The following is a 22758-nucleotide window of genomic DNA, read 5'->3' as shown; positions in this document are numbered from 1 at the left end:
TTGAGCCCAGGAGTTTGGGACCAGCCTGGGCAACATGGCAAAACCCCATCTCTACCCCCGAAAAATTTTTAAAAAATTAGCCAAGTGTGGTGGCATGCATCTGTACTCCCAACTACTCAGGAGGTTGAGGTGGGAGGATCGCTTGAGCCCAGGAGGTGGAGGTTGTAGTGAGCTAAGAGATTTTAAGCAGTAGAGAATTACAGTCAGGATTGCATTTTAGAAAAACCATGTTTGTGGTTTTTTGGAAAACAGATTGGAGGGAACCATACTGGATTCAGGGAAAGCAGTTTGCCTCCATTCACATGTCACCTGCTAATAGTACAAAGGCTGGTGTGATGGGAGTAGAGAAAAAGTTGTGGGGTTTGGGTCTCCCTATTCTGTCACTTCAAAAATCATTTCATAAAATGCACATATTTAACAATGTAGTCAGGATTCTTTGTATTAATATTTAAATGAATCAAAAGTTTATTGAAACAGCCTAAAGCTTCAAACACTTGAAAAGTATATATGGTTAGATGTTGTTGAGTTAATCTCTTCACTATATCATATTGACTTGGCCAACCTCACTCTTTCATTTTAATTTTTTATAGCAGTATACACCAACAAGTATTCCAGAAGTCCAACAAGAGAATATAATCAATCCTCAAGACCTAACAGGTATGATAATATGCTTCAGTGACATGTCATAGAACCTAATTGTATGATTTTTACCCCTTCTTTAACTATGGAAAAACACAAAACAGTTTTATTTTAGTCTATGCTGGCCTTAAATTTAAAAAGTTTTATAGAAACACCTTGAAGTATTTTGCATATCAGTTTTGTTTTTCAGAGTCATAAATCTTTCCCATAGTATATCACCTTTATCCTTTATGAAATTATTTCTTGGGCCGGGCATGGTGGCTCACTCCTGTAATCCCAGCACTTTGGGAGGCTGAGGTGGGCAGATCACTTGAGGCCAGGAGTTCAAGACCAGCCTGGCCAACATGGCAAAACACCGTCTCTACTAAAAGTACAAAACTAGGCAGGCATGGTGGCACACACCTGTAATCCCAGCTACTTGGGAGGCTGAGGCACGAGAATCATTTGAACACAGGAGGCGGAGGTTGCAGTGAGCCGAGATTGTGCCACTGTATTTTAGCCTGGGCGACAGAGTGAGACTCTGTCTCCCAAAAAAAAAAAAAAAAGGAGGGAACTTACTTCCTCAGGCTGGGGGGTCGTGGCGGGGAGCATTTATTTATTTAATCTTGATGATAAGTTGTCCTGAAACTGTCTTTTTAGAAATGAAATAAATTAATGATACTCTGTTATTTCATAGTTGAGCTTTTTTATTACTAACTTTTAAACTTTAATAGTGAATCTAGTTGCTAATGTACCTCAAGATGGAGAAGATGAACAAGCCTTTATTTTAACTCTGGTGGAAATTCCAACCAATGCAGTAGAAGAATTTACTGATGCCACTGCACAGTTCATGCCAAACCCTTTACTGCCAGCTCCCATATTGGTCAAATCAGTGAATACTGAAGAAAGAGGTGACATGAGGTAATGAATGAGCAAAACTGTTTTCGCTAGGAGGAAAAGTGATTTATGAATTAAGTAGTATTGATTGAACAAACCATTCACCAATATTAGTTGTTATTGTTGTGGAAATCTTATTTATCTTGTTGTGGAAATCTTATTTATCATTTATGTGGTAAGTTAGAGAAGAAATGTAATGTGGTAGATTTTATATCTGATAAAGATGCCACTTAAATGTTTCATGTATTAGTTTTGTATGAAACTTGTTTATTAAGTTATTTTGAAAGCTAAAAATATTAACAGTCTAGATCGTAAAATGATACCTGTTAAAAGTGTGGTTACTTTGTATAGACACACGTATGAAACTGTGAAATATACATTCACAGAAAGTTGTGAAAATAGTACAGTGGTAATAAATACAGATTTTTTACTTAAGAGACAGGGACTTGCTTTGGTGCCCAGGCTAGAGTGCCAGGCTAAAGTGTAGTGGTGCCATCATAGTTCACTGCAGCCTGGAACTCCTGGGCTCAGGAGATCCTCCTGGCTGGATGTAGTGGCTTGCGCCTTTAATCTCAGTTCCTTGGAGGCCGAGGTGGGAAGATCACCTGAGGTCAGGAGTTGAAGACCAGCCTGGTCAACATGGCAAAACTCCATCACTACTACAAATATAAAAATTAGCTGGGCACGGTGGCATACGCCTGTAATCCCAGCTACTCAGGAGGCGGAGGCAGGAGAACCACTTGAACCCAGGAAGTGGAGGTTGCAGTGAGCTGAGATTGCACCACTGCACTCTAGCCTGGGTGATAGAGTGAGAAAAAAGAAAAAAAGATCCTCCTGCCCCAGCCTTTCAAGTAGCTTCTCATCTACAGGTGCATACCACCATGCTTGGCTAATTTAAACTTTTTTTTTTTTTTTTTCAGAGATGGAGTCTTGCTCTGGTACCGAGGCTTGTCTCGAATTCCTGGCCTCATGCATTCCTCCCACTTTGGCCTCCCAAAGTGCTGAGATTACAGGCATGAGCCACTGTGTCCAGCTATTCCTGATACTCTTATTTTTTTTAATTTTTATTTTTTGATACTCTTATTTTAATTCTTTATTTTGGAAGTAAGTTGTATCTTAACCACCATTAATTAAGATAATTGTCCATAGTGTAGCATTAGAAATTGAAGACTTTTATATTTTTATTTTTGGAGACAAGAGTCTTGCTCTGTCACCCAGGTGGAGTGCAGTGGCGTGATCTCAGCTCACTGTAACCTCCGCCTCCTGAGTTCAAGTGATTCTCGTGCCTAAGTCTCCCAAGTAGTGGGACTATAGGTGTGTGCCACCACACCTGGCTAATTTTTTGTGTTTTTAGTAGAGACGAGGTTTCGCCATGTTGACCAGGCTGGTCTTAAACTCCTGACCTCAGGTAATACACCTGCCTTGGCCTCCCAAAGTGTTGGGATTACAGGCGTGAGCCGCTGCGCCTGGACTAGAAGGGACATTTTAGGTTAAACGTTTAACTTTACAATCAGGGAAAATACTATTAAATATTCAGATTTAATTCAATATTATGGAATTTAAGTTATAAGTCTTTAAGTATGAATGGAGCTCAAAACTATTGATAGCATTTTTGTGGCCATGGCCATGTATCTCTTTGTTAGTTTGGAGTTTTTTGGTTTTATTGGAATTTTCATTGGAATACCTCAGCCTTTAACCTTGTTATTGAAAGGATTTCTAGGATCATTAAAAAAAAAAAGTATTAAATAACTTATAATTCAGTGATTTAATATGTATTTCTTTTCTATGCAGTGTTTGTTTACCAGCAACTTCAGTTGATCAGGATGCTGTGGGTTTATCTATTTCTGGAAGAGATAATTCTAAAAAGCCTCCTGATAATTTGGATCTTATATCTAGGAAGAGATTTAAATGCAGGCTTGATGAAAATGACCACATTCCTCCTGCCAAAAAATGTTTGCTCACTTTAAGAGATAATTGTCAAGAATATACCTCTGAGGTAAGGTAGAATCATTAAGTAAGATGGCCATATTGCAACAGATCTGTTTCTATTTTTTCCTTTATTCTCTTTAAACTTTTAGATATGTATAAAGTTAGTTCTGACATTTATCATCATAAATTATTCAAGTAAAACTGGTTTTGGATTATCACTTTTAACCAGTGATAAATGAAAATTGATGGAGAGTAATCAAGAAACTTATTCCCAGCTCTGTATTGGTGTCTAAAAATAAGACCAAAAGCATTATATATGTCTGGATCTTGGCTCTACCACCTAGTAGTTGAAACACCTTAGGCAAGATACTTCACCTGTCTCTCTGATCAGGTTTCCTAATGTGTAAAATGGTAATACTAGTATCATCATCATCATGCTTAAAGCTACCCATTACTTTTAGGAGTAAAACCATAGTGTTTAGTGCCCCGTATTGTCTTGCTGATTTTCGTCTCTAGTCTCATTTTGTGCCAGCTTCTGCCTCACTTTCTGGCCACATTGGCCATCTTTCAATTCCTTAAATGTCCCAGGACACTTCATTTGATGTACCTTGTGTGTGCAACATTCCCTTGAAAAACATACAAACTTCTTTAGTTCAGTCATTGCTGCCTCAGGGAAGTCCAGCCAGACCATGCAAATTCAATCACCAACCTCTATGTTGTAGATTTCCTAGTACCCTCTTATTTTTGTACTCACCTAGTATGCCTCATAATTTATAACTACACTATGGAAAAGACCATTTAAAATCTGTGTTCTCAAAGAGAAAGTTAAAGACCAATAGTTCTTGATTAATAGTTGATAAAGAGCAAATGTACTTTTATATATTTGGTGAGTCAAAAAATGGCATATCCCAGAATTGTTATATTTTGTCTTGTTATGGGTAAGATTGAACATCTTTTCATATGCTTAGGAGCCATGTATATTTCCTTTTCTATGAACTGACTTTTCCTTTACCCATTTTTCAATTAGATTATTGATCTTTTTCTTATAGAACTGGCAGAACTCTGTTATATATGTCTGTGGTAATGAGGTGCAAATCTTTTTTCCCAGTTCGTCATTTGTCTCTTGACTCTGCTTTCTTTGTTGTTGTTTTCTCATGCAGAACTTTTGAATTAACTTTTTATATGAACATTTGCAGACATATTAAAAGATAGATTGGGTATAATATGTCCCCATGTGCCAGTCATCCAGTTTTGATAATTTGTTAGCATTCCATGCAGACATTATTTTGTTTTGTTTTAAAAATATCCTTAATGACATGGACAAAAGACCATAGTACTTTACTAAGTACAAAACTAGGTCACCAGACTATGATATGCCATTTTAAAAATGATAGTTATACAGTGGTGTGAATATGCAAAGAATGCAAAGATGATCTGACATTATGAAATCTAATACAAACCAATAGATCTGAGGAGAAAAATCATCTATATTTACAGAAAAGGTACCCAATAATATTCATTCTTGGAAAAAACTTATAAAATGGAATAGACATTTTCTTAACACTGTAAAATATAACTATTGCAATCTAAAAGCTAGCATCCCACGTAATAAACAATGGAAGTTTGTGATGTAGTAGTCTTTTGATGTGCTGCTTGTACTATTTCTTTGATACTTTTGCACTGATATTGAAACTGATTATAAAAAGCATTTAGCAGCTTTTTCTCTTCCAGTGGGCTGTGGAACACTTTAAAATAGTAGCAATATTTTTGCCATAAATGTTTAGTAGACTTCCTGTAAGAGCTTTTTGGGAGATAACATGGTTTCTTTACTTAAAGAAAAAAAGGAAATAAAATTAACTTCAGTTTTACTTGATAAATGGATTTCTAAATTTTTTTGTAAATTTTCTTAAAACAGGTGCACTCAGAGGAATTAACAAATGCTTTTGAGGAAACAGGTGAGATACATTTTAACATGATTGCATTTTGCTAAATACTCCTGATTATTTGGGATATACCTTGTTCAAATATGAGATTGAAACTGAATATTACTTTTCTGTAAGAGTAATACTTGTATTATTAGCACTTCTTTCCTGCAAAGGCCTTGGATTTGGCAGTTTGGTAGGCAAAAGAAGCTCTTTTCATCCTGTCATCAGTTGAAGACTATGTGGCTACAAGTATTTTCTATATAAGCTCAATAACTACATTTTAGGAGTTAGCTGAGTGTAATGGCTTTCCCCACCCCCCCCCCCCCCCCCCACCTCAAGACAGGATCTCACTCTGTCACCCAGGCTGAAGTGCAGCGACACAATCACAGCTTACTGCAGCCTCCACCTCTCAGGCTCAAGCAATCCTCCCACCTCAGCCTCCTAACTAGCTGGGACTACAGGCATGTGCTGGGACTACAGGCATGTGCCACTATGCCCAGCTAATTTTTTTTGTTTTTTTTTTTTTTTTGAGATGGAGTCTTGCTCTGTTGCCCAGGCTGGAGTGCAGTGGCGCGATCTCGGCTCACTGCAACCTCCACCTCCCGGGTTTACGCCATTCTCCTTCCTCAGCCTCCCTAGTAGCTGGGACTACAGGCGCCCCCACCACGCCAGGCTAATTTTTTGTATTTTTAGTAGAGACAAGGTTTCACTGTATTAGCCAGGATGGTCTCAATGTCCTAATCCCGTGATCTGCCTGCCTCGCAATTTTTGTATTTTTTGTAGAGACAGAGTTTCGCCATGTTGCCCAGCCTGGTCTTGAATGTACTTTTGTAGAGAGAGGGTTTTGCCATGTTGCCCATGCTGGTCTTGAACTCCTGGCCTCAAGCAGTCTGCCTGCCCCAGCCTCCCAAAGTGCTGGGATCATAAGCATTAGCCACCACGTGTGGCCTATAATGGCATTCATAATAGGTTCTTTACCCAGAAAATTAGTTTTGTTCTAGAGATCTTTTCAGGCTTAAGCCACCTACGGAAGCTGAAAAGATCTTAGAGTCTTCTATTTTTATAGGAATCTAAAATTTCTGTGGGACATTAAAACACTTAGGGTCTATTTCCCTCATGACTAAAGGCGCTAGTCACATTTATCCTGTGTTTTGTACAACTCTTTATTTTTCATTTCTTTTATGACATCATTTCTCTTTTCTCTCAAACTTAGGCTTACCATTCATACATATAGCCACTGCTTTACCATGACAGTGGCACTCAAGAATAAAAATGTTGCTGATGGCATCTTACAAGAGTTAGAGTTACAAGATGGAAGGGTTTGATAACCTATCATGGTTCTGGTTCTTTAAAAACACTTAATAATGGGCCAGGCGCAGGGGCTCATGCCTGTAATCCCAGCACTTTGAGAGGCTGAGGTGGGTGGATAACCGAGGTCAGGAATTCAAGACCAGCCTGGCCAACATGGCGAAACCCCATCTCTACTAAAAATACAAAAAATTAGCCAGGCCTGGTGGTGGGCATCTGTAATCCTAGCTACTTGGGAGGCTGAGGCAGGAAATTGCTTGAACCTGGGAGATGGAGGTTGCAGCAAGCCAAGATCATGCCACTGCACTCCAGCCTCGGTGACAGAGCAAAACTCTGTCTCAAAAAACAAACAAAAAATACTTGACTGAGCGTGGTGGCTCACGCCTGTAATTCCAGCACTTTGGGAGGCTGAGGCAGGTGGATGATCTGAGGTCAGGAGTTGGAGACCAGCCTGGCCAACATGGCAAAACCTCCTCTCTGCTAAAAATGCAAAAATTAGCTGGGCGTGGTGGCAGGCACCTGTAATCCCAGCTACTCGGCAGGCTGAGGCAGGAGAATCACTTGAACCTGGGAGGCAGAGGTTGCGGTGAGCTGAGATTACACCATTGCACTCCAGCCTGGACCACAAGAGCGAAACTCTGTCTCAAAAACAAAACAAAACCAAAAAACCCACACATTTAATGGGCTGAGCGTAGCGAGCGTAGTGGCTCACACCTGTAATCCCAGCACTTTGGGAGGCCAAGGTGAGTGGGTCACTTGAGGTCAGGAGTTCGGGAGCCGCCTGGACAACATGGTGAAATACTGTCTCTACTAAAAATACAAACATTAGTTAGACGTGGTGGTGCATGCCTGTAATCCCAGCTACTCGGGAGTCTAAGGCGAGAGAATTGCTTGAACCCGGGAGGCAGAGGTTGCAGTGAACCGAGATCACGCCACTGCACTCCAGCCTGGGTGACAGAGCAAGACTCTGTTTCAAAAAAACAAAAACAAAAAAACTCTTATAATGTTAATACAGTCTTAGACTTAATTGTCCCAACTTTGACTGTGAAACTGTAATATGGTTACAGTTTACAGCGTCTAGAGATGTTCTAAGATTGCTCCCATCCATCTGCTCTCCAATAAAAGCATTAAGCAAACTACAATACAATGAAGTGTTAGTGAATTTGTTATATGCTGTCTTTAATTAGGTTGTTTCTTTTAGCAGGTGTACTTATCAACTTCATTCCCCCTTCACAGAGCTAAAGCGCTCTCTTTGAGAACAAGGCCTTAGCTATACTAAGGGAAAACAGGTTTTTTTATTAAGTAAGAAAGCTTTAGTTATTTTGTCCTAATCCTTGGCTACTTTGGTTTTGTCTGCTATTTAGTTAAGGAAAGAGAATTCTTTAGCTAAACTTGAGTATTTGAGAGTCTGTAGGTTTTACTTTTCAGGAGACCACAGGTACCTGAGTTACCACCTATATTTTGGATTGGTTTGGTTTCTAAATTTTAACAAACCTTAGATTTTTTAGAAAGTAATCACTCCCGTTGTGATTGCTCAAGAAATATTTCTGGGAAAAGATTTTCTAGGCCAAAATATATTGATACAACTATTTTGTTTCTGAATGCAGAAGCTGTTAGCATATCTTTTAACCATTTATAATAATAATAATCCAGATAACTCCACTAATGATAATTTAGCTTACTCTTATTAGGGTAGGTTTATTATAGAATACCATGGGTTTTTTGGTCAAATTTTGGGATTACATGGAATGTATTAACATCAATATCCTTGCTTTCCATTTGCTCTTTTTTTTGAAGGGGAGTCTCACAAAGGACAAGATATTTTTCCTACCTCGGGAAGCACACTGACAACTCCAGAACCTCAAAGACAGCAAGTTGAACCAGCTTTTCAGAGTAGAGGATCTAGATCTCCTGATGCATGCATAGACAAGAATGTGCCTCAGTTACCTCAGGGTGAAATGATTGTGTCTGATAAGGAAGAAAGAACTGATGCTGCTCCTAAGTCTGAGCAAATGGATAGCAGAACATCGTCTTCTAAAGCCCCATTATCCAGGTACCATGAAAACATATTTAATAAGTGTTGTGCTCTCTGTCTTAATAAATATAACCTATACAGAACAGATATATATATATATCAAGATTAGATCCAGTACTAAAGATGGTGTTTAATAAACATATTCCTCCATCAGTAATGTAAAGGAAGAAGTTTCAGCCAGGGAAATACAGTAATATTGCAGATACACATTTTGTACAATAAGAGCTTAAATTTAAGTGCTGAAACTTTGTTTTAGATAGAAAATCTTTAGAATGTTTTATACACTTATTTTTTTAGATTGTTCATGGTTATTTTGATCATTACATATTCATTACATTACATATTCTACCATGTGCAGTAGCTACTAATGCACATATATATGGATGCTGACATCAGACGTTGTTTTATTGAAGTCTCAAATAATGTGTCAGTTTTCTCCCTTGTAACAAACCAAAGAGGTAAATTACGGCTTTCTGTCCATAAGAATAAGTGTTGGAATTTAAGCAAAAGCCAACTTCTCTCACATTTTTCTCATATTCTAGAAACAATGGTTATCAATAATTATTGGCTTGTCAGCAGCATCCAGAAGATTAACGTGGTGTTGCTGAATTGAAGGAGGTGGGGGAACATGCACTAGTCTCCACTAAGGGGAAGGGTTGGGGGAAAGGACACATGTAGCTTAAAAGACATACTTAATAGATCTGTTGTTTTTGTTATCTAAATTATTGAAAGTAAAGCTCAGTAGTATCTCTTCTGGCCTTAGAGATGCGCTGAAAATAGAATGATTCCCAGGTACAGTGGCACATGCCTGTAATCCCAGCTACCCAGGAGGCTGAGGCCGGAGTTTGAGATTGCAGTGAGCTATGATTGTGCCTGCGAATAGCCACTGCACTCCAGCCCGGGCAACACAGCCAGACCGGTCTCTGAAAAAAGGAAAAAAAGGCTGGGTGTGGTGGCTTATGCCTATAATCCCAGCACTTTGGGAGGCTGAGGTGGCCAGATCACCTGAGGTTGGGAGTTCCAGACCAGCCTAACCAACATGGAGAAGCCCCATCTCTACTAAAAATACAAAATTAGCTGGGCATAGTGGCACATGCCTATAATCCCAGCCATTCAGGAGGCTGAGGCAGGAGAATCGCTTGAACTCAGGAGGTGGAGGTTGTGGTGAGCCAAGATTGCGCCATTGCACTCCAGCCTGGGTAACAAGAGTGAAACTCCATCTCAAGAAAACAAAAAGAAAGAAAAAATAAATAAAATGAGGGAACCATCATGAGAGCTGGGATTAAAACAGGTTGAGAAGCAGTGTTCTAGAACAGAAGTCAGCATTTTTTGTAAAATGGCATTTGTACACATTTTAGGCTTTGTGAGCCATATGGTCTCTGTTAACAGCTATTCAACTCTGCAATTACAGCACAAAAGCAACCACAGACCATATGTAAACAAATGAACATAGCTGTGTTCCAGTAAAACGTACTCACAGAATTGGGTCGGGGACTGCATATGGCCTGTAGAGCATACTATGCTGACCACTGTTCCACAGCTTTGCTACTCAAAGTGTAGTCCTGACAACAGCAGTATGGACATCATTTGAGAACACTTGTTAAAATGCAGAACTCAGGCCATGCCCACTACCAACTGTGCGAATCTTCTTTTTAATAAGATCACCAAGTGATTTGAATGCTAGAGATGTTCTAGAGACCAGGGTCCTGCTAATTTTGTGTAAGCTGTTCTTGAGCTCCTAGCCTTAAGCGGTCCTCCCACCTTAGCCTTGCGAAGCAGAAGCAGTTATTAAGGATGTGTCTTGGCCGGGCACAGTGGCTCACGCCTGTAATCCCAGCACTTTGGGAGGCTGAGGTGAGAAGATCACGAGGTCAGAAGTTCAAGACCAGCATGACCAACATGGTGAAACTCCGTCTCTACTACAGCTACTTGGGAGGCTGAGGCAGGAGAATATCTAGGACCCGGGAGGTGGAGGTTGCAGTGAGTCGAGATTGTGTCACTGCACTCCAGCCTGGGTGACAGAGTGAGACTGTGTCTCAAAAGAAAAAAAAAACAAAGGAATGTGTCTTCCTGGATATTCTTGAATATCTTTACATTTGTATTTCTAGACCTGGCAGAAGACCCCTGGGATTTTTATCTTTAATATGTTCAAAGAATAGTTTGGAGTCTGACGAACCTATGCAGGTCTATAGTAAGAAACGCCTAAAACCTCTTATACCTGCATTAAGACAGAAATTGAAAAGATCTAATCCATTCAATGAAAGCCAGAAAAAAAATCAAGATTCCTCTGATCCGCTTCCATCTCCAAGTGTTATTAATACTCAATCTAAGAATATTAGCAGCTCAGCAACTCAGGTATGTGATAACTACTGTATTTTATTGTTTGTATGAGATGGGTTGGTTATGAGATTCAACTAGGGAAAACATAGTAATTTGTTATTTTTATTTGATGTCAGAAATTATTTTAGGGCAACTCCCATCCTTCTCTCCATCGTGTTCCTCCATAATGGAAGAAGAAAAGGTGTTGAGTCAGGAAGTTACAGTTAAGTTAGTACAGAGCCGTTGAACTAACCATAAATGGACACTTAATAGCCATTCCTTTAATCTAGAGACCCTTCTGACTTGTGGAAGCAAAAGGAAGCAGTGCTGGCACCCACAAGAATTTAAGGAACTGTAAAACTAGAATTTGTTCACATGTTTCATTTCTATGTCTCCTGAAGCTATCCAATGGCAAGTATTGGGATGGAAAAATCTGTAAACTTGTATCAAAGACTTTGTAAAAATACTGGGGTGACTTAAGATCTCAACAAATAAAAGGCTGGTGAGCATCTATTAAATAGCATGAGCCTTTGAAAGGGGTACTTTTGTAAAGAATATCTTTAAACTTTTTTAAACATTTTGTATTATTTGTTAGAATTATTTTCTGAGATCATAGATTTTATCAGTCTTACTTATCATTGCCAAAGTTGTGAGTTTTTTTGTTGTTGTTGTTTTGTTTTGAGACAGAGTCTCACTCACTCTGTCACCCAGGCTGTAGTGCAGTGGCATGATCTTGGCTCACTGCAACCTGCATCTCCTGGGTTCAAGTGATTCTCCTGTCTCAGCCTCTCGAGTAGCTGAGATTACAGATGCATGCCACAACACCCAGCTAAGTTTTGTATCTTTAGTAGAGACAGGATTTCGCCATGTTGGCCAGGCTGGTCTCAAATGCCTGGCCTCAAGCCATCTGCTCGCCTCGCCTCCCAAAGTGTTGGAATTATAGGCATGAGCCACTGCACCTGTCCTGTAGTAGTTCTTATTATATTCAGGGAAAAAGGCCCTTTGTGATAAAGACTGCAATTTTTTTTTTCTCCGTATGTCATTTGTCTTTTGATTTTGTGTATGGTGGTTTTTGCCAAGCAGACATTTTTTATTTCTGTTTAGATTAATTTGTCAATCTTTTATAGCTTTCTGCTTTCAGGTAGTTTAAAAAGGTACTCTTCCCAGCTGGGTGCAGTGGCTCACGCCTGTAATCCCAGCACTTTGGGAGGCCAAGGCGGCAGATCACCTGAGGTGAGGAGTTCGAAACCAGCCTGGCCAACATGGCAAAACTCTGTCTCTATCAAAAATACAAAATTTATTCAGGCATAGTGGCATGCGCGTGTAGTCCCAGCTACTCGGGAGGCTGAGCTAAGAGAATTGCTTGAACCCAGGAGTTGGAGGTTGCAGTGAGCTGAGATCATCCCATTGCACTACAGCCTGGCTTTGTCTTGAAATAAAAAAATAAATAAAAAGATACCCTTCCCCACCTACCTCCGTCCAGAATTATAAAAGTGTTTTTCCATGGCATTTTTTACAGTAGAGTTTTTAAAAAAATACTTTTATATTTAAATCTTTTGATCCATCTAGAATTTGTTTTGGTAAGCTATACGTCTGACTTTTTTCCCCCTGAGATGGTTATATAGTTGTCCAACATCATTTATTTAATAATATAACTGTTTTTGATATAGCACTTTTATCAGATGCTAAGTTTCTATATATATTGGGGTTATTTCTAGTCTTCTGTTTCATTGATAAATCTGTCATTCCCGTGCCAATACCATGCTGTCTTAATTTGTTTATAGATTTGTAAGTATGCTAATTTCTGATGAGGTATCTTTGATATGTTATCTTTAGGTGCTGTTTTGTTTCATGGGTCTATTTTTTTTTTTTTTTTTTTAATGTGATGGAGGCTCGCTCTGTCGCCCAGGCTGTAGTGCAGTGGCCGGATCTCAGTTCACTGCAAGCTCCACCTCCCGGGTTCACGCCATTCTCCTGCCTCAGCCTCCTGAGTAGCTGGGACTACAGGCGCCCGCCACCTCGCCTGGCTAGTTTTTTGTATTTTTTAGTAGAGACGGGGTTTCACCGTGTTAGCCAGGATGGTCTCGATCTCCTGACCTCGTGATCCGCCCATCTTGGCCTCCCAAAGTGCTGGGATTATAGGCTTGAGCCACCGCGCCCAGCCGGGTCTGTCTATTCTTATGCAACTAACTGAAGTATTTTTACTTTAATCATTTAGTGACAAATTTAACTGTATTTTTCTTTATTAAAATTGTTCATGGAAATTAGGATGAAGTAATGGACTATGGGTACACTATGATTTACCTAATTATATCTAGTGTGGTATATTTGGTTGCTTCCAATTTTATTATTATAACTAATGCTACAAAGGTTATCTTAGTCATAAAACTTACTACATTTAGGATTATTTACTCTATGTAACAGCATAGAAATGAAATTTTTGGGTCAGTGATTGTGAACATATTTAAAGCTCAGTATTTATTGCCACATTGCTTTTCAAACAGATCATATCAGTTTAGACTGCTATATACACACACACATATATATGTAAATGTATTACAGTTTTATTTTACTTTATTTTTATTACCTTTTTAGGTTTCTTGTGATCAGCCCTTACTGAAAGAAGGACATAAAAGTGCCCAAAAGCGGGCCCCTCAAGGGGAGCCAACCACAGTCTCTGAATATTTCTTCAATGATATCTTCATTGAAGTGGATGAAACAGAATAAAACAGTCTTTTGTCTTTTTCTTTTTTAAATTAGGTCTAGGATTTCCAGAGTCAATTACATCAACAAAACAGTATTTAGACAAACTATCACTGTCTATTTTTCTTTAGGTTGATTTTGAATATTTAATGAACTTGATTTGAAGCTTTTATAATCAGTGGAAAACATTTCTGAGGTTCCTCTCATTCTGATTGATTCAGCATTTTGCAAATAGCAAGCAATTGAGACTGCTTTCTCAGACAGATGTTGTTTACATTTTGACTCTTCCTGTGCTAAGCACACATGGACATTTGGGAATGTTGTGGATATATGTCTCTGTATGAATTGCAGTGCAGACATATTTGGGGGTTAATTGTATCGTATTTAACATTTAGCAACTTCTTTTGTGAAGATTTTTTATTTTTAGGGGGAGATGATGAAGGATGAAGCCTTTTCCGTTGCTTCTATGTACAGTCATGTATCGCATAATAATGTTTAAGTCAACAATGGACCACATATATGACAGTGGTCCCATACAATTAAAATGGAGATAAAAAATTCCTATCAACTAGTGACATTATAGCCATCATAACATAGTGCTTTGCTTTTTTATGTTTAGATATGTTTAGATACACAAATACTACTATTGTGTTACAACTGCCTACAGTATTCAGCATAGTAACACATTGTAGAGGTTTGTAGCCTAGAATCTCTAAGATATACCACATAGCCTCAGTCTGTAGGGTGTGTTGCAGTCTGTACCATCTCAGTGTTTGTAAGTACACTCTGTGTTGTTCCACACAAGATCACCTAACAAGGCATTTCTTAGAACATACAGTTAAGGGACACGTGACTATATGTGAAAACAAATTGTCACACTTCACTTTAGTATGGTAAATGTTAAAGAACTTTTCTATTATCAGCTGTTTGTCTGACTAAAAAATACATATTTTTCTAATTCATGGTGATGTAACATTAGTCCTCCTTGAAAAACTAGTATTTAAACATAATTATTTATAAAGATGACACATCAAAGAGCTTATTTATTTTTAAATTTTTTATTTAAAAGGATATTCAGTTTTAGCTATTTTCACCCCTCAGATTGTAGATAAGGAAGGCATTAACAAATTTATGTTTGTCTCCTTTTTCTCTTTAATTTTAAAGATATTTGAAATGCTATAACTAAAAATGTTTGGTGTATATGTTTTGAATACCTTTTTTCCCTCAGTTTAGTATATTGACTTTGTACTGTGAATTTTTCTGTTTTTCTTCTTTCTTGGATAATCTCAGGATTTTCATGAGGGTGGGGGACCTCAACTTTATTTATTAGACGGAATTTCCATACAAAGTTCAATCTCCTTTATACACACACAGACATATATTAGTTTTTAAAAAGCCAACTTCTTCATAGTTTTTTCTCAATTCTCAAAGAACACTTAGATCTTTAAGCGTGGAACATAATAGTGATGTTAAAAACAGAAAATAAGGCTTTATAAAGTTAATGATTATCATCAATATGAATTTAAGATTTGTTTTAATTTCAAGATTTAATGATTTACATGTGTATTTCTATTATCTACCCAAGCAGATCTGTAGTGGTTCCAATTAGACTTCTCAAACAGCAAATTTATCCTGATTTTATTTGAAAAGCCTCTTGGAATGATAATATAGTAGCTCAGGAGTTGGAAACTTTCTGCAAACTATTTTGGGTTTGCAGGCCAGATGGTCTCTGTGGCAGCTACTCAGCTCTGCACTTTCAGTGTGAAAGAAGCCATAGACAGTACTTGAATGAAGGACTGTGGCTGGATTGGCCTTTTAGTTTGACCCCTGCATTAGGCCCCAAATTTTCTTACCCTGAGGTGCTGATATCTGTATGTATGAGTTATTTGTCACTAAAGTTATGAGTTGTGCCTAAAAGTTAAAACTGTTGATTGAATTATATAATGATCAGTATTTCAATTGGGAAGATATTTTAGAGTCTAGATAATTATGTTTGTATATTGAAAAAATGGTGGCCAGTTTTTAAGCTCCTTAATAGAAGAGAATTATGTCTCAGCAAGTATAACAGTAATGCTAATTTATTGAAACTACTGCTGTTAGAGCACTTCTTATTCATTGTCTTTTAGTAAAATTTATGACATAACATTTTGTCAGAGAGGAGGCTATATAATTTGGAGTGGAAATTGTAAGTAGGCATTTATTTCATGATTGATATGTCACAGAAATTACGGTAGTAAATCACATTGCTATTTTAATACCCTGTTTATGTAAGTTTTTAAAACTCGTATTCTGAAAATATTTCATTCTCTTAGTGTTAGTTTGGGAGTTAGATTGCCATGATTAAACTGTTATTTATCCTTGTGTAATATAATTTTTAACCTTAACATCTGTCTCTTTTTAATCTATAATCTAGTTTTATGGAAGATGGAATTTCTTACTATATAAAGAATATAAAGACTCATTGTATTAGAGAATCAAGTCAGCCAGCTAAATTATCCTACTGTTATATCCTTAAACCTGATTTTGGAAAAGAGAAAGTTAATCAGTGTATTTACCTTACATGGTGGAAAGAACTATGTTAGGTCTGATTCATGTAAAGAAGATGTTGCAAAGAATTTATTTCACAAATCTTAAAGGAGATGTGAGTAAAAGTTTTTATCTTTTCTTGACTTTTTCTCCTGAACACTTATGTCTTAGCAAGTGGTCAGCATGAGGGTTTGAACGCCTAATTGTTGGTAAATGGTTGAGGCATGACAAAAATACTAATATCCACTGTTTATCATCATGTTATTTGAAACAAAAGTGACCATGTATACTATCTTGCTTGAAGAAGTCTTCGACAGAAAAAGCAATATCATGTCATTTATAAATTTTCTTGTTCTAAAGAAAGCAGTTGTATATATATAAATTATGTAAATAAAAGTTATTTTATACCATTTCTGTTGTGTCTTTTTAAGATGACTAAATAAAGAATTGGCTGGGTATCGTGGCTTACACCTGTAATCCCAGCACTTTGGGAGGCCGAGGTAGGAGGATCACTTGAGCCCAGGAGTTCAAGACCAGCCTGGGCAACATAATGAGACCTCATCTCTACAAAAAAATTAAAAATCAACCAACTGTGATGAGGTGTGCTTTTGGTCCCAGTTACTCAGGAGGCTGGCATGAGAAGATCGCTTGAGCCCAGGAGGAGGTTGAGGCTGCCGTGAGCTGTGATCGCCCCATCACACTCCAGCCTAGATGACAGAAGATGACCCTGTCTTCGTGGGGAGGAGAAAAGTTTTTGACAGGTGTGCATATCCTTATTTCAAAGCTGTAGGAGTCTGCAATGTGATTGTCCTAATAGTATTTGGAAGAGACTTCACACAGCATCTCTGTTTGCTACAGCATCGCATCCTGAATCTGCTGGAGAATCCTGTCTTACATTGGGTTTCACTAACAGTCGGCTGTCTTCTGGGTTACCCAGGAAGTAGGTTGGGGTGGTATTCCCAAATATATTTTATCTCAAATTCAAAGGGCCTCTTCGAACATTGTTGCTTCTGTCGTCATGATGGCCAGTGCAAGGTGCAGAATCTTGTCTACCCTCTCCCTACTGCCTTTGTTTAATAGACGGGGTCTCAGTTTGTCGCCCAGGCTGGAGTGTGGTGGCGTGATCATAGCTTACTGCAGCCTCGAACTTCTGGGTGCAAACAATCCTCCCAGACAGGTGAGCCATCATGCCTCGGTAGCTTGTTCTTCCCTTTAAAAATAGATCCCACGTCCTCAGACCACTAGACCCTTAGGAGATTTGCCTGTGTGACAGGCTCCTGAACTTTAGCAGGATTTACCTCCCAACCTCTTACGTGTGTATGTCTTCCTAAGATATCTAACTGCTTGCTAAGTCCTGCATTCCAGCTCCAGTTAGCATAATGTTATCCATGTCACATTCCATTTTTTGTCAAAAATCAAGAAATTACAAGTCTTACCAGACTATATTCTGAAAGAAAATGAGGGTATTCATATCACTTTGAAGTAAGTAAAATCAGTTGTCCCTGCCATATAAAAACGCAGGTTCTTTTAATTTTTCTTACCGGAATGGAAAATGTTGCATTTTTTTCATGCCACTGGCTTTATTCCAGGTATTAGGAGTTGTGTTGATTTGGTCTAATAAAGGTACCAATCTTGAACTGCAGCTGTGATTGACATCATCATTTGTTAAATCTGTGATAACTTACTGTCATTCCCCAAGACCAGTGGTTCCCAAACTTTATTGCACATCAGACTCACCTGGGAAGCTTTAAAAAGTTTCTATGTCTGAGTTCTATCCCCTATTGTTAATCAGTGTCTGGGTGCAGTGGCTCATGCCTGTTATCCCAGCATTTTGGGAGGCTGAGGCAAGACATAGCGAGACCTCATCTCTACAAACAAAACAAAAACTAGCAGAGCATGGTGGTGTGTGCCTGTGGTCCCAGCTACTGGAGAGGCTGAGGCAGGAAGATCACTTGAGCCCAGGAGCTCAGGGTTGCAGTGAGATATGATCACGCTAGCCTGGGTCACAGAGTGAGACCCTGTTGCTAAAAAACATTAAAAAATAATAGGGCCAGGCACAGTGGCTTATGCCTGTAATCTTAGCACTTTGGGAAGCCGAGATGGGAGGATCACTTGAGCCCAGGACTTTGAGACCAGCATGGGCAACATGGCAAAACCCCTTGTCTACTAAAAATTGCAAAAATCAGCCAGGCGTGCTGGCGCGTGCCTGTAGTCCCAGCTACTGGAGAGGCTGAAGTGGGAGATCACTGGAGCCCGGAGGTGGAGATTGCAGTGCGCTGAGATTGTGCCACTGTACTCCAGTGTGGGTGACAGGGAGATCCTGTCTCAAAATAAGTAGAAAACACACACACACATCGCAGTGCCTGGGGATGGACGTCAGACATCACCATTTAAAAAGAAATCTGCAGGTGATTCTAAGGTGCAACACCAACACCACACAAAACAAAAAAATGTGAAACATTGTTCGGGACCCGTCTGACTTCAACAACTGGCCAAGCTGGTGAGTCAAATGGAAATGTAGTAGGCATCAACAGATCCCACTCACTATGTGGGTCAGAGAACGGGGGTGGTTTAAACCTTCTATTTGGCCCTTCCTTAATGCCTTATCTCATGGGTTAAGGAAACAGTGTGATGACTCTGCTGTATCCTACTTCTATGCATTCTGGGACTGAGGAAATAATTACAGGATGGGCTCCTGTGAGAAGTCAGACCAAGAATCCATCTTTCATGCAACCTCCATTAGCCTTCACTCTGAAAACCGGATCATACAGGCTTTTCAGCTCTCTGGAAATCAGTATCATTTCAGAGTCACTATCTTAATAACCGTGAAATAGCTGAGTATTTCTGATTCCCTAGTGCAAAGTCCCTGATGAATAACCATAGTTCTATCTGCGGAAGGCTTGGGGGAAGATTAATGGTATACCCATGAAGCCACAATTAAAAAATCCTTCCTCAGGGGCTCCCATCTGCCCCCTCAGTCCAGGGACTTTGGGTCTATAACCTGATTTATTTAGTCTGGAAACTGGATATGAGGCTGTCTCCACTGTGGAGACGAGTTTGGTTCTTGCACAACAGACCTAGAATTGTTTTGTCTATAGGTGTCATGCAACACTTTAGAAGGCTGTCAGTCTGTTTAACAGGAACCTTGGGGTCAATTAGCCATCATCACAGATCCCCACATGTAAAAATACACTATGTCAATCCTTTGCTATGGCTTATTATAGTAATTGTGCCCATCTGGTCTAAAACAGTTCGGCATTGCTGCCTGGCTTCTTCCAGTATTCCCACTGAGGTCAGGGGACCTAATTGCTTGGCAATACCTCTCACCATCATCTCCAGCCTGCAAAGGACAGCCATCGTAGTGGCTGCATCAACTCTTCGAAGAGGCTGATGCTTCTGTTACCAAGACTTTAAAGAAAAGAGTGTCCTCCAGGCCCTCTTTGGAGTTATGGTTAGGGGGTGTCTGAATAAGATGTACATAAATATAGCCAGTCCCCCTTTATCTGCAGGTTCCATATCCTGAGATTCAACCCACCAAGGATCAGAAATATTTGAAAAATAAAACATTAAAAAAACCAACTATAACAAATAATACAAATAAAAAATAAGTATGACAATGATTTACATAGCATTCATATTGTATTAGGTATTATGAGTAACCTAGAGATGATTTAAAGTATATAGAAGGATAGTGCTATGTTATACGCAAATACTATGCCATTTTATTTTTTGAGACAAAGTCTGACTCTGTCGCCCAGGCTGGAAGGCAGTGGCGCAATCTCAGCTTACTGCAGCTTCGGCCTCCCAGGCTTAAGGGATCCTCCTGCCTCAGCCTCCCAAGTAGCTGGGACTACAGGTGCATGCCACCATGCCCAACTAATACTTATATTTTTTGTAAAGATGGGTTTTTGCCATAATGCCCAGCTGGTTTTGAACTCCTGAGCTCAAGTGAACCACCCACCTCGGCCTCCAAAAGTTCTGGGGTTACAGGCCTGTGCCACCACACCTGGCCTCTGGAACCAGTTTTTCTCAGATACCCAGGGACAACTGTAATCCATTCTAACATCCTCATTTTCCTGAGTCTTCAGATGGCTTCTTGTACATGGCTTTCTCTGTATAGTAGTGAGCATCAGAATCACCTTGGAGGGCTTATTAAACACAGATTGCTGGGCCCCAATCCCAAAGTTTATTTATTTTATTTAATTATTTATTTTTGAGAAGGAGTTTCTCTCTTGTTGCCCAGGCTGGAGTGCAATGGCACGATCTCAACTCACTCCAACCTCCACCTCCTAGATTCAAGCAATTCTTCTGCCTCAGCCTCCCGAGTAGCTGGGACTACAGGCAGGCACCATTATTTTGTATTTTTAGTAGAGGTGGGGTCTCACCATGTTGGCCAGGCTGGTCTTGAACTCCTAACCTCAGCAGGTCCGCCTGCCTCAGCCTCCCAAAGTGCTAGGAATATTGGGAGCTGAAAAGGCCAAAGGAATCTTGACCAACTCAGCACTCCACTGAAGGCTATATGATCAAAGAGCAAACTGTTCATCATGAATACAGAATGTGAGCAAACTCGCTTCTGTGCCTGCCCCAGAGGGTTTGCTGAGGGCTATCACTCCCTGGCCCCGGCTCCTTGAGGTTATCTACTGGGACATCTAGAGCCTATTGTTCAAGGAGTGCAGTCTTGCAAGCCCGCTCTGGACCGAGCAGCTGACCTCTTCTTCCACACCCCTTCTTGCTGTCTCTCTTGCCTAACAGCGGAGGGCTGTGTAAAGCTCAGGGCCCTTGACCACTAGAGGCAAGGTGTCCCCTGACCCTTCTTCCAAATATATTCTTTTGTCTGTTGTCTTTATTCCTGCATTCATCCCCCTTTGTTTGGTCCCCCAGGGATCCTGGCAGGCTACAAGTAGTATCCTGAACAGCAACAGAATCAGGTGCTCTACAGGATTACAGGCATGAGCCACCACTACAGGCCCCAGTCCTGAAGTTTATGATTCAGTAGATCACGGGCCTAAGTTTCCGGGTGAGGCTGATGCTGCTGGCCTGTGAGCACAATTTGAGTATCACTGTTTTATAGCAGATTCTCAAACTTGGCTGCCTACTGGAATCACCTGAGATGTTTAAAAGAATACTCATTCCTAGGTTCCAACATCAGAAATGATAGTTTAAGTGGTATGGAGTGCTTGGCTTGGGATTCCTTTAAATAGCTTTATTGGCTATATTTGACACACAACAAACTGCATATATTTAGAATACAATTAAATTTTGATATATGTGTACACCCATAAACCATCACCACAATAAAAATAATACATCCATCACTTCCAAAGTTGCCTCTTCTACCCTGGCCTCCTGCTCCTCCCTCTCTCCTGAACACCTCCCAGATCCCAGGGTAACAATCTGCTTTTGGTCACAATGGATAGCCTGCATTTTCTAGAATTTTATATAAATGAAATCATATATACCCTTTTTCCTTTTTGGTTTCACTTCTTCCCTTTAGCATGATTTTTTGTTTGTTTGTTTTTGAAACAGAGTTTCACTCTTTTTGCCCAGGCTGGAGTGCAGTGGTGCAATATTGGCTCACTGCAGCCTCTGCCTCCTGGGTTCAAGTGATTCTCCTGCCTCAGCCTCCCAAGTAGCTGGAATTACAGGCGCCCGCCACCATGCCTGGCTAATTTTTGTATTTTTAGTAGAGACGGGGTTTCACCATGTTGGCCAGCCTGGTCTCGAACTCCTGAGCTGAGGTGAGCCATCTGCCTCGGCCTCCCAAAGTGTTGGGATTACAGGTGTGAGCCACCGCGTCCGGCCTACATATTTTTTTTATAAGCTAAATAACCCATGAGAAAGGCGTTAGTTAAAAAAAAGAAAAGAAAAGAAAAGAAAAAAATCTCTTGTCAGTTTTTTTTTTTTCCCAACCCCATATTCTCTTCCTTAAGCCTTCTCTTTGAAATGAAATCATCGAGGGAAATAGCATTTCTATTTCCTAGTCCTATGGAAAGGGTAGGAACCTAACTTCAGCTGGCACCTGTTAAGTTACAAACCTACCATAAAGACATAAGAAATTTAATTTTCCCTTGGATAAAGACAATTAATAAACACAGGTGGCTACTCCGATTCACAAGTGATAAGTGGTGCTGTCAAGTCATCTTACTTGAGAACTAGTTGTTTATCTTGAAAACATATGTGACATGGGTTGCATCTGCCTGGTTATATAAAGGGGTGAGTGTTTTTTATGTTTTTGAGACAGAGTCTCACTGTGTTACGCAAGCTGGAGTGCAGTAGCGCAATCTTGGCTCACTGTAACCTCTGCCTCCCAGGCGTGAGGGTTAGGTTCTGTCTTTGCAACCTCTTTAGCAGATTGCCTGTAATGCACATCACATTCTAGTTTGATGGGTTTTCAGATAATTAAATTGCTTTTCTTCTCTTCTACTTTTGTGGAGACGTTTTTTGTCGTGGCAGGAATTTTTCTTTTAAATTATATTTCCCCAACAACATCTTATATAA

General features: G+C 39.6%; 1 protein-coding gene across 11 annotated transcripts in view; it reads left to right on the top strand.

Annotated features, from left to right (window-relative positions):
- Positions 1-16670, top strand: part of BDP1 (BDP1 general transcription factor IIIB subunit) — a 113623-nt gene extending 96953 nt beyond the window's left edge. For 6 of the 11 annotated variants that reach the window (XM_073014702.1, XM_073014700.1, XM_073014699.1 and 3 more), the window contains 7 exons: positions 591-657; positions 1353-1539; positions 3307-3511; positions 5360-5399; positions 8475-8730; positions 10821-11067; positions 13627-16670. In XM_073014702.1, coding sequence (XP_072870803.1) covers positions 591-657; positions 1353-1539; positions 3307-3511; positions 5360-5399; positions 8475-8730; positions 10821-11067; positions 13627-13758 — 1134 coding nt within the window. In that variant the 3' untranslated portion in view covers positions 13759-16670. Of the gene's footprint in view, positions 1-590; positions 658-1352; positions 1540-3306; positions 3512-5359; positions 5400-8474; positions 8731-10820; positions 11068-11321; positions 11534-13626 lie in introns of those variants that run through there. The other 5 variants (XR_012092753.1, XR_012092754.1, XM_073014701.1 and 2 more) reach the window with 5 other exon arrangements.
- The last annotated feature ends 6088 nt before the right edge of the window (positions 16671-22758 follow it).

This window comes from Chlorocebus sabaeus, chromosome 4 (assembly GCF_047675955.1).
Source record: "Chlorocebus sabaeus isolate Y175 chromosome 4, mChlSab1.0.hap1, whole genome shotgun sequence".
In the NCBI taxonomy this organism is placed as follows: Eukaryota; Metazoa; Chordata; class Mammalia; order Primates; family Cercopithecidae; genus Chlorocebus; species Chlorocebus sabaeus.
This window is presented reverse-complemented; position numbering and strand designations above follow the sequence as displayed.